General features: G+C 36.9%; 2 protein-coding genes across 12 annotated transcripts in view; one reads left to right on the top strand and one right to left on the bottom strand.

The window, feature by feature from the left end:
* LOC140671633 (uncharacterized) overlaps positions 1 to 8400 on the top strand; it is a 64634-nt gene extending 56234 nt beyond the window's left edge. For 5 of the 6 annotated variants that reach the window (XM_072903090.1, XM_072903089.1, XM_072903092.1 and 2 more), the window contains exon 6: positions 7526 to 8400. In XM_072903090.1, coding sequence (XP_072759191.1) covers positions 7526 to 7648 — 123 coding nt within the window. In that variant the 3' untranslated portion in view covers positions 7649 to 8400. The remainder of the gene's footprint in view (positions 1 to 7525) is intronic. The other variant, XR_012047778.1, reaches the window with a different exon arrangement.
* Positions 1 to 12552, bottom strand: part of Msi (RNA-binding protein musashi) — a 133097-nt gene that overhangs the window by 48370 nt on the left and 72175 nt on the right. The gene's annotated exons all lie outside the window — the stretch shown is intronic.

Genomic DNA, 12552 nt, shown 5'->3' on the forward strand with positions numbered 1-12552 from the left:
CAAAATTCTAGGCAAAGGGAATATTTTGAAAATTTTTTTATACAACTTTTTTTCTAAATTTTCTAATCTTTTTTACTCGTACAAAGGAAAAACACAAATTTCAAGTCGGGATGTCTACTCAAATTTTGTAAAAAATTCCCTGAAAATTCCCTGATCTTTTAAGTATTTTTGTTCAAAATTCCAGGTAAAGAAAATATTTTCACCATTTTTTTCGGACAATTTTCTAAAATTTTTTTATTGTACGCGTTTTCTAATACTTTTCACTTATACGAAAGAAAAACACAAAATCATTTAAGTGCTATTTACAAATGTAATACAAAAACTGAACAGCTTTCGTTGAGATCAAAATTTTTAACTTTTGTAACATTTTAATTTTTTATCATGTAAAATTAAAATAAATAAAATATATTGCATATTCAATATTTTGTTAAGACATTTAATATATGCAAATTGAATATATAAACAAGAAATAGATAAAATTAAAAAAAGAACTTGTTTTCAAATTAAGTCCCGATAAAATCTCATAATTGCCTGACATTTGCAGGTATAAAAAATTTCCTGAGAATTCCAAGTTTTTCATGTTTGTCTAAAAAGTATACACCGTGCAAGTAGATTTGTAAATCTACTGAAAAAACTGAATAACTTTCATTAAATAAATCATTAAAAATCACAAAAAATATATATTGCACAGATTCAATATCTTGACCATTTAATATATAAACAAAAATAGATATGTATTTATAATATATTTTAAACGCAGAATTTGCTTGATTTATGACTGTTTACAATATGACAGCAAAATTATTAAAGAGCAAGATTTCTTTAAATTCCCTGAATGCCAATAAATTTCCATGAGAATTCCCCGATTTTTCCAGGTAAAAGAAATTCTTGAGAATTTTAGGTTTTCTAGAGAGTAGACACTTTATATTCACGACTAGATCTCAAAAGCGAAATGTAACATCTTGTAATAATATATTAAATTCTACTTAAAAAAATAATAAAAATAAAATTTTATTTGCAATATATGCATAATTAGAGAGAGATAAAAAGAGAGCTCTTACTGAAAAAAACACAGACATGGTTAAGCCGTTATAAAATTGAATGAAAGGACGTCGAGATAAGTTTTTATCTGTCTATAGTAGAACATTTATTGAACGCTAAATCACCTTATAGGCAAATTTCCGAGTGATAAAATTCCATTCACACTCAATGACGTCGGTCATTCCCTCGCTACATGTTAACGAATCTCATAAACTTGCAAACGAGTATATGCGCGCGCGTTTAAAATTATTTTATATAGAAAGAAAGAATTTAATTATCTCTAACATTAGGATGAAAAAGGACTTGTGCAAAATAATTAAATTTTAAACCCCTATTATACTTTTTGCTGCACGTTATTTTATTTTATTTTTTTTAAGGAAATAAATGTATATAAAATAAGATGTACCATCAGATATTAATCTAAACCGTGTATAACGTTCGCGGAGAAAAATTTTGCGAGAAAACATTTTCCACGATACAATGTATATTTTTCATCGACACACTCGACTACAAATAATTACGTTCGCGCATGTATAGTTAATGCGCAAGCTGGTAAAGGTAATTTGCGAGTCTCATCGTAATCGGAAAAATATCCAATTTAATGAAATGAATAAACATAATTTAATGGTACGTGTAATTAAAAATTTACGTAACGAGAGTGCAGAATAAATTATATGCTGTTTAACATGTCGATTACAACACAAGAGGCGATATATCAGATGGATATATCGCGTAAACAAACTTTCGCGGGTTCATTTGCAACGATATCCCCTTTTTTTATCGGCTTCTTCGAGAAGCGAGTCGAAAACGCAAATGCAGTTACCAAGATAGTACTTGGGTGGATCTCCTCAAAAGCGATTCAAAACGTGACGTACGCGAGGCCGACGGTGGATTGAGAACCACCTGCGGATCTGTCTGATTCCAGACCACCACCCTCCCCCCTCCCCCGCCCATCGCCACCACCAGCACCACCATCACCATCGGCAGCACCCTCTCGCAACCTCGCTCTCTCTCCTCCCCCTCCCCTTCGCCCTCCGGCCACGAAATGTTTCCACTCCCTCGCCGGCGTGCTTCCTTCCAAGGAGAAGGTGAATACATGTGAACCCCTCTCCCCCCCCACACACACACATATACATATACAGTTGTGAACGAACCGCCATGCAAAAGGGAACGGCGACTGTATTGCAGATCTGTAATACTCCTACCCCTTCTGAGAGAACAGAGCGGGCGAACTCGGTTTGCTACCTCTTCGTCTTCGCCCTCCTCCCCCTCCTCGTCCCTCCCTCTCCTCCCCCCCCGGCTACGGTTTCGAACCACCGTCGTCGTCTCTCGACACCGCCTCTTTCCACCCTCCAACCTCCTGACGAGAAGCCGACTTCCTGGTCAATAACCTCGGTCGGCTACATAATCGTCAACGTTCACGATCGGGGTAAATATTCCCTTCGGAAGCACCCCCTCCCTCCTGCCACCACCACTCCCCCCCTCCGGCGTTAATCCGGTAGCCTTCGAACGATGCTCGTTTGCACCTTTTACCCTGCGAATAAACACGAGGAGAAGGGGGCTCTGTGTGTAATATTTTACAATGCTCTCTTTCTCACGCGGAGATCGTTCATCAGATCTCTTGGCATCAAGTTCTCAGCATCTGATGCTGCTGCTGCTGCAAAAAAAAAAGAATACATATCTCTTCATCAGAGAGTTGTCAGTGTAAATAAACGCATAAAGGATTACTCTTGGCTGTTTATAACATCGAGGTATGAACTTGCCGGTCGTGTTTCACGAGCGTCGTTGTTTTTCTCTCTGTCTCTCTTTCCCTCTCCATATTTTTATCGTACGACGTATACAATAAGGACCTCTCCTCGGAACTTTGTAATATCGTGCCATGCGAGAAGATAATAAAAACGGCTTCCCGCAAGGTGAGCTTTCGAAAGTTTTGCGCGGTACATCCGGAAAGTTTTCTTATTTATGTCTGTCTCTTATTAATTATTATGGAATGTAAGCACGAAGTTAATACAAAGTTGGGGCCGCGGGTAGCTTGTAGTAAAGCGCCGGCGAGAATTTTATACAAGATAAACACTTTTCGTTTTTACTCCAAAGTACAAAGTGCCATCGTGCTCCCCGCAAATCCGATATAAGGGATATAAACTCCATCCACGTAGAATTGCGATCAATTAGAAACGCGATAAGAGAGACAGAGAGAGAGAGAGAGAGAGAAAGAGAGAGAGAGAGAGAGAGAGAGAGATATTCGCGTTGAAAAATATATTTTAATTTCTTCAAAAATATCGATAAATTAGGTTTTAATATTTTCATACTTAAATGTGTATATAATAATTTTTCAGAGATTTCAGACATTCTTCAATTTTTCTGTTGTGTTTAATAATTTTATAAATATATTTCGAGTAAATAAAAATGAAAAAAAAAAAAAAAAAAAGAGAGATAAAATAATTTTGTCTGACTTCAATAAATTCGGTTTCTGTGAAGAGGCCAGGCTATTATTTATTTACACGATATTCACACGCGAAATATGTGCAACATTTCGAGTCAGTGGTACGCAATAAATTCGAGGAGAGCTCTCGTCGAGGTTGCAAGGTGATGCCATCTATGGCACTTGGCGCGAAACTCGTCTTAAAAATCATCCCCCCCTGAGATCAATACGCCGTAGGGGTAGACAGCAGGTCTGCGAAATACAACGTACTGCTCTCCAGAAATTTAGACGCTCGCGCGTTTAATCCCTCGCTCGATCTAAGAAGGGGGTTGGGGGGAGAGGGCGACATGCGGGGGAGGGAAGAAGGAGCGCAAAATATCGCCCTCCTCCCTCTTTATATTATTTATTAAATTATAAATACTCCCTACGGCCAAATATTTTCTCTTCTCCTCCCCCGTTCTTTTCTTGGTGCGATCGCGTGTCGTTAACTTTCCGCGAAATACGTTTGAATTATTATTGCTGTACCGTAAATGAACCCTGTGTATTTTTCGAAGCTCCCTCCGGAGATTAAAAACTCGATAGAGCAGTTTGACAGGCGTTGGAAAGTCTTAATATACGTCAAGTTTTAATACACGTCGCACGTGTATTATAGAGCGACGCGACTTATGGCGAAGGGGCGGGAGAGGGTTTAGAGGGGGTGCACACTTACGGGGCACACTTGGGAATCCACGAAAGTTACACAGGTCTCGTACCTTGGCTCTTCTCTCTCGCCGGATATTAGATATTTAGTTTAAAGTCTATTGGAATCTGATCAGCTGATCCGAGACACACGTATACGAGGAACTCTACCAAGGTGCGCGTGTGGGGTGACTTTATACGGTGGATAAATAACGAACCAACACGTGCATACGCTATGTGTGTTTAGTGTATATATGATTTACAGAATACCTACAATTCTCCGCATAATGCTTTTTAGATGAAATAGAAAAAGGAAAGAAATTTCTCTCTCTCTCTCTCTCTCATTCTTTCTTTCTCTTTCCCTATTGTTTGCACGTCTTTGAATATGCCGTTCTCATAAATATTAATTAACGCTAATCATTTCACCGACTTTCCGCTTGAATATAAACGGAAACCAGACGGAGGATTGATTAAATCTCGATTAACTTTAACTAAAATTTATGGAAAAGGCGAGAGGTAAAATAAGCGGGAAAGTCGCGATTTGCGAGTATTATACTTTAGCGCGAGCCTTTAAGACTTTAATTACGAAAACAGATTAAGTGCAAGGTTACGCAATCAACGAGAATCAATTGAGAGACCTGTTTCCAAACAAATATGCTAATTCTCGCGACACTTTGCGGACATGTTGTCATTGATTTAATGAGATGGCAAAATAAAATTTGTCCACGATTTCATTCTACGAAAGAAAAATATAATTTAAATCGTATTATTCAATATTTGTAATTTAGATTGCGTAGAATAGTTCGATCGTGAAAGAAACCATAAAAAATTTTTTAAAAAAAGGGGAAAACGGCGATCGAATGACCCGGCGAAGACCCGGGTGTGTATTCGGGTCAGGCATTTGGCTTACCGGCAAGGGTTTTGCAAAGGTTTCCACACGAATGGTGGGTGTCTCTTTTGCGGCTTCTAATGAGATAATTCGATTTCCGTCCTGCCGCATTAAATCCATATTCGGCCAAGTTGCGCGTGCGCGCGCCTTTCGCCACACATGCTCTCTCTCTCTCTCTCTCTCTCTCTCTCTCTCTCTCTCTCTCTCTCTCTCTCTCTCTCTCTCTCTTTTAAGGAAGAACTAGACGGATTAACTAATAAATGTCAAAAGTTAATAAACTAATTAATTTCGAACTTCATTTCAATTTCATGTTTTTTTTTTCAGAATATAAAATTAAATAATTAATTTGTAGGTTAAAGTAAAGATTTGAAATTTTAATTTCCATGAATATTTTTGCGTACAGTCATATAAAAGTAAAAAGGACGAAATTTATGATTGTCTAAGAATTCTGATATATTTTTGTCTGAATTTTCAAATCTGGCTATCTGAAAGTAATTTCGGACAATTTATTTTAATCATCAGAGTTATTTTTCTGAACCGGAAAAAAAAAAAAAAAAAAAAAAAAAAAAAACTACTGAACTTTGATGATTTAAAATAGATTGTTTAAAATTACTTTAGAGAGATCGGAAAATTACGATTTTGACATTCATAAAATTTTGACATTTATTAAATTATATCCTACACACTAAGCAATTATTAATATTATTAAATTCATATCTTAAAAGACTAAAAGAGTACTTTATGTCAGCTTTACGAATCTCGAAATGTAATTATTACTAACTTTTAATGTAGCTTTTGATTCGTTCAGTTCCTCCTTAAACTTCCTCACCTTTCACCAAACGATTTCGCATTCACGCAAATATCCCCGTTGCCAATCGACGTTACTACCGATCTACGATCGCGTTTCTGACTAGGATTTCGTAAACGATCGTCGTCACGCTTTCTACTCGTAGCGAAAAAATTCCATTCTCTGTCCAAAAAAAAAAAAAAAAAAAAAAAAAAAAGTAGGCCGCGCTTCGATCGCTCCGTTCCTCTTGATTTGCGCCCAAGTAAACTTCGCGAAATTAATTAACGCTCGCAAAAACGGCAATCTCGCCCTCTCTCTCTCTCTCTCTATCTATCTCTTTTTCTCTTCGAAGGCGCGCCCGGAGAGCTTCGACGACTGTCATTATTTTAAACAATAAAGACAAGCCTTTTCGCGACGACAAAACTCGACGATGAGAGAGCTACAACGAATCTCGTTTAGTGAGGGGTCCCTGGCGCGCGAAGTCGGCGGCCATTGCTCCGACTCCGGGGATGGCTTTTGTGCTTTTTGTTCGACCAAGCCCTCACCCTCCCCCCTCTCACCCCTTTCACATCGCGCCATCCCTCCGCGCACACAAAAGAACTCGAGTAAATACGAGAAACGGCGCGCAGGCACGTCGCTCGCACGTCCAACTCGAAAAAATCTCTTATCGATAACGAATGTCGATGCTTTAAAAGAGAGCTGTGACCCCTCGTTCATGCGATCGCGAGATAAACAGGACCCTCGACGGTGTAACAAAGTGTGTGTGTGTGAGAGAGAGAGAGAGAGAGAGAGAGAACCTTCGTTCGCGATATAGATAAAAAAAAAATATATAAAAAAATATGTCAGCGCATCTATAACAGCTTCTGCCCTTCACAAACAACTATCCGTTTATCACGCGATATTTCGACGACCGGACGACGATTTAATACGCACGAGAGACTAGACGACGAGAGAGAATCGCGATATTTTTTATCCCCGCGACTGTTGGAACGATTAATGTCGCCGAGGTCATAATGGCCCTCGTAACTATTGTCACCATCGGTAGACGAGACGTAGGTCGGTTTAATATTGACAGCCGCAACAACGAGAAAGTTCATAGCCTGGAGGGATAGAGACGGCTCGCGAGGGAGGAGGGGAAGTACACGAGGTAAGCGGCTTATTGCGAGCGACGTCGTCGGGATTTTCGGTAACGAAACTGCATGATTGTCACGTCGGCTTTTCAACGATAATGCACCGTCGCTGTTCTTTTCTGTCTTTCATTAAGAACCTTGTGTCATAAATGGAGACTGTAAGATGTGTTCAGGGAGTTCACTTAACACATTTCAGGGATAATTTATCGACAGCCGAGCCAATTATTTAGCAACAATTATTTAGAAAATAAAATTTCGCAATAGTAATTTAAAACATAAAATTTCCAATCGATCGGCAAAATTATTTAGCTTCTTGTCCCGCTATTACGATCGTATTTTTGTGCGCAATTTTACGTTAAATGATGTGAAATATCGTATATTATTGTTGGGATATGATAATACACAAAGTTGACATGTAAATAATAATATTAAATTTGTATACATATATATACATATATTGCTGCTAGAAGCATTTGCTCTCTTGCTGATAATTATTTCATTGTTAACAATATCAAATAAATCTTTTGCGAGTTAAACGCTCGTAAAAATATGTTCATTTTCTATGTTCTCTGTTTCAGCTGATAACATTTACCGAGTACAAACCGGCCATCCATTTGGACAATCGATACAGATTAATGAGACATGAACCGATGTTGGACGCCGAAGGCAAGGAGACCAATAAAATTGGAGAAGATCATTAATCGTGAGAAACGTGAAAAAAATTGCAAGCCAAAGGAAGGCCTCGAAATTAAATATATATGTGTAATTGTTGGCTATTCGATTAATGACATTTAACAAAAATATGTGATTAATATGTGGGGAGGGGGGGGCAGGACTTTTTTTTTTTTAAATGAATAAAACGAGAATCGCAACCTATTATATGAGTTTGTCTCTCGTTCTACGCGTATCGAATATTATTTCCAAAGGACGTCAATCGAACGCGATACCACGTGAGTCGTCTCTTTGACTACCGTTCAGGTTTATTTATGAATCGATCCGTCCCCTACCCTTGGCCGTTCTTCCCTCCTCCTGCAGAAGTGATGCGATGCAAAAATACCGCATATCACTTTCAGGATACTACGAATTTTAGCGATCGCTCGCTCTCGTAAGCGGATAAAGCGCTAATTTCGCGGGTAATTGTGCGAATAATAGCGCGCATACAACGTATATATAATACTTGTTTTAGTATTTAAACTGACATATTTTAACCTCCATATTTATCCTCTCATACACTTAATGCGAAATATTATTTCTGTATCCTGCAGCTTGACACATGTATACGTGTAACGTGTTTTATTTTTAACGTGTGTATGTATATATATATATATATATATATATATATTTTAATAAAGGTTCTCTCTCTTTGGGGAAAATTCGCACTAAATCCGTTTTAAAACTAAAACTGAAAAATTGAGAATTTTATCTCTGAAAAAAAAAAAAAAAAAAAAAAAAACTCTATATAATTCGCTGTTATTGCTCGGAAAATAACGACGACGTTGCTCGGTTTTCCAGTTGATATACACGTTATACGTACGTTATACTCTTTCCTAATGGTCCTCCCTGTATAATATATAGCGTCGAGAGAAAAGGAGAGGCGCGCGAAAGCACGAGAGTACCGAGGATCGAATCGAATCTCCGACGATAAACCGCCACGTGGTAATGGAAGGCCTGGTGGTCTGTGTCAGGAGGAGGAAAGGAGGGGAAGGGGGGAGGGGAGGGAGGGCCAGGTGGGTAAAGTTCGTGCGGATCCAGAGAGTCGACCCTTACCCACTCTACCCTATAATACACGGCAGCCACGCGACAGCTGTTGATCGTCATTCAACAGCTAGACTGTATTCGATGCAGACTTGTAGAAAGACAATGATAGAGAGAGAGAGAGAGAGAGAGAGAGAGAGAGAGAGAGGGGGGGGGTCGGGATACCAGTCTCCGGGGTGGGTTCTTCTCCAACTACTACGACTATAACGACTCGCTCTCCGAAATCCTTCTTCCCTGACCCCCCTCCACCCCTCCTTCTGCCGATACACGGAGGTTCCATGAGAGTGTTTGGGAGCCGGTGTCGACGCCATCATCGCGCGCGGTGTTCATCGAACGGGCCGACACAAAGGGCCCATTCAATTCGACGTACAACGATCCTCTCTGGGGACTGTGCCCCGATGCCAGGCCACCGCCTCAGGTTCTTGCCCGGCCACAATACGGCCTTTGGCAGATGCAGTGCGCGACGTGCATGCGCGGCTTGGAATGCAATTTCTACAAAACTCGCCGCGTCGCTTTTTCTCGCGAAAGTTGAGTAAGGAAAGAGACCAAAAGAGAAAGCTCGTATAAAAATAAGCAATTATTACTTATTAAAATAAATCTTATACCGATATGTATCTTTTACATATGAATATAAAATTAAATGTTCAATATTAAAAGGAGAGAGATTAAGTATAGAGTCAAATATTTTTCTCTTATCATAACTTTCACGAATACTAATCGTTAAAAAAAAAAATTTTAATCTGGTAAAATAAAATTAGCATTCTATATATTTTTTAAAAGTATTTAAAAGTTTATAAAATTGTACAATTTAAAAAAAAAAAGAGATCCAAGTATTCAGTAAAAGTAAGATATATTTTTTCTTCGTGATTTACGCGAGTATGACTGATTTTGTTTGCTCGACGCATAATTATCAGAGATTCGATAACAAAACGAATGTCACGTAATTTTTAAAATTATCCAATTATCAAGCGCATAGTAAACATTTGTACGCGGTAAAAACAGTGCTAATGATTAATTACGCAAAATTCTTGAGGCTGAAGAAAAAAAAATTCCCCTTTAGAAAGAAGTTTCTCAAGGATAATTTGCGGTGAATATATTTGCAGAAAGTGAGAGCGGAGGAAGAAGGAGAGATGAAAAAAGAGAGCCCTGCGAGTGAGAAAGTGACCAATTTAACTGCGGATTGGACGGATTAAATGCAGCCGATGTGTCGGCTTAATCAGTGACACTGCTGAATAGAATCGCGGCTGCAAGTTGCATACCGTGCAGAAAACAAAATAGCCGGGAAAAAAGAGCGCGCCTCTCTTTCTCGTGTTGCGTAAATTTTTATCGCACGATTTTATTCAACGTTAAATTGCCAGACATTTTGGTAATTTGATTTAGCCGATCGATTTAGTTCAATTATTATTCGGTCAACTATTTTTATTAATTAGTTACTCTGCATTAATCGATCGATGCAATTACACACACAGGATACTAGGGTAGGAGGAAATTAGGATAGGTATATTCCTGTTTTCCCTTAATCATGTAATCGATTCGATTTACAACGATTTCCTTCGGAGTCGTCGCAATAGCGTTCGACAGACACGATTAGGCACTTTCCGGAGCAACCGTACGTTCCTGCACCGGAAGAGACCGTGCCAGCTGGTAAACGAAGCAAGTACCTACGCGGGTCGTGTTCGACGTCGGAGATCAGCAGGACTTTCCTTGTAATATGTTCGTGTAGTTTATTAGATTTTGAAATATTCCTTCAACAAAAAAAGATACTATAGTATTTTTTTTTTATATTAAATTTTTTAATAAACTAGAAAAAAATTTCAAAAGCTAAATCAATGTATTCCCTGCTCATTGATTTAAAAAAATAACAAAATTTATCAATACACTAAAATATTTTTAATAAAATAAAGAGCGTTAAAAATAAATCTTATTAAAAATTTGATATCTTTCATAAATATTTTATATGTAATTTAAAAAATATTAAATACTCAATAGAGTTTACTATTTTTTTTTTTTTTTTCTTATTACATTGCACGACAAAAATATAAAGCGTTGACAAAATTTTAAACAAAATTCTTATCTTTTATATATATTTTCATAAATATATTTTATATATTTTTATAAATATTTTATATATATTTTCACAAACATTTTTAATAAAAAGAAAAATTGAGAGAACCTTAGTGTTCAGTAGAGTAAGATATTTTTGTTCTTCGTGATTTACGCGTCGCAATGACTGTATCATTACGTTCGGATAAGAAGAAGGAGAAAACGGCTGTGGCGAAGTGCGGCTTGGTAGGGCGATAAATCTATTTCGCATTCGTCATCTTTAAATAAAATGCATCTCGTGCCAGCGAGTGTAGAAAGAAGTTTTGCACGTATCCCCAACGCGGCGAGAGAGAGCAGCTGTTCCCGCACACCTGGCAGAGATTTTGGAGCCCCCGGGACCACGGGTCGGCTGCTCGTAATTCCTCCGGAAACCCACTGCCGAAATTCTGCACAAGCCTTGAACCTCGAGCTTCCAGAGGAGCAAATCGCGATCTCCATCTAATCACGGCGCATAATGTATATATTTAATCGGATATATTGATAAACATTTCCTTGCTTAGTCTGTGATGACCTAAAGCGATTCGATCAATACAATTTACGTATGATTCGTCGCAGTTTTAGTAATAATATATACCATTTTATTATATTATTCATTCTAAATAGCAGAAAAATTGATAAATCGTAGATTTTTTTTTAATGTTAGAAATTGATTTTTCTTTTTCACGTTTTACACATTAATTTTATCGATGTTTGAATAGTATCTGAAATTAAAACACTCGGACTAATTTTGTTCTGTAGAATATTTTTGAGATACTCAACCTAATAACAATTTAAAAAATTAATATTTAATACTTTTCTAAACTTTAAGAAATAAAAAAATTTCAAGCCAAATGAAAATATTTAATTTTATTATTTAAATTTTTTCCAATTAGGTTTTTACTATCCTAAAAATATCCTACGAAATAAGACCGTTTTCATATCAGGCAACATATTTAAAGATCATTTCAGAGTTATTTCATCAGATATAAAATACCCATTAAAAATACTGATGTACTATTTAAACATCAATAAAAATATGGTAATATAAGTAAGATTCCAAAAAGATCAATTTCTAATATTCTTGAAAAAAATCCTAAAAATCATTAATTTTTCCCTATTGCTAGACTGAACTCTTAAAGAGGATAAAAAATGTATTAATATTTCTGCGGATAAAAAATTGATCACATCGGCTATTTCAGAGATATATATAGTCTCCGAATAAACTTATAACTCGTCCCTACGTATTCTATTTTAATAATTAAAGTTCTAAAAAGGACAAACAATTTATACTGTCTTAAAATTGCCAAAAATATAATATTCAAAGTCTCATAGGGGTGAAAATTTTTATCGGAAATCGATACTTTTGTTGAAAGTTTTAGTAACCCTCCAAAGAGTTCTAACAATTAACCTTCATAACTTGAAATTGATAACAAAAAAGTTACTTTTTAAAACTGATAAAGAATTCTTAGATTAGGGCAATCCTAATAATTTTTAAAAATTTTTGACAATAAAAATAATGGGTCAATTTCACATACGTCTCGTTCTCCAAAAATCGATTATTCTGCATCGCAGGCGTAAAAGAGACTCCCCAAATTATTAACAAAGCGCATAAATAATACGCAATTAATCTACGGTAATTAAGAATACTTCATAAACGCGAATCCGGATAGTTCGTTTCGACGTTCGCGTGCGAACTTAATCCACATCGAAGTGAATAATTCATTATAATTGGCAGCCATCACAATCGAGAAATCGGATTAGTGTTAAT

The sequence above is a fragment of the Anoplolepis gracilipes genome, chromosome 12 (assembly GCF_047496725.1).
Source record: "Anoplolepis gracilipes chromosome 12, ASM4749672v1, whole genome shotgun sequence".
Taxonomy (NCBI): Eukaryota; Metazoa; Arthropoda; class Insecta; order Hymenoptera; family Formicidae; genus Anoplolepis; species Anoplolepis gracilipes.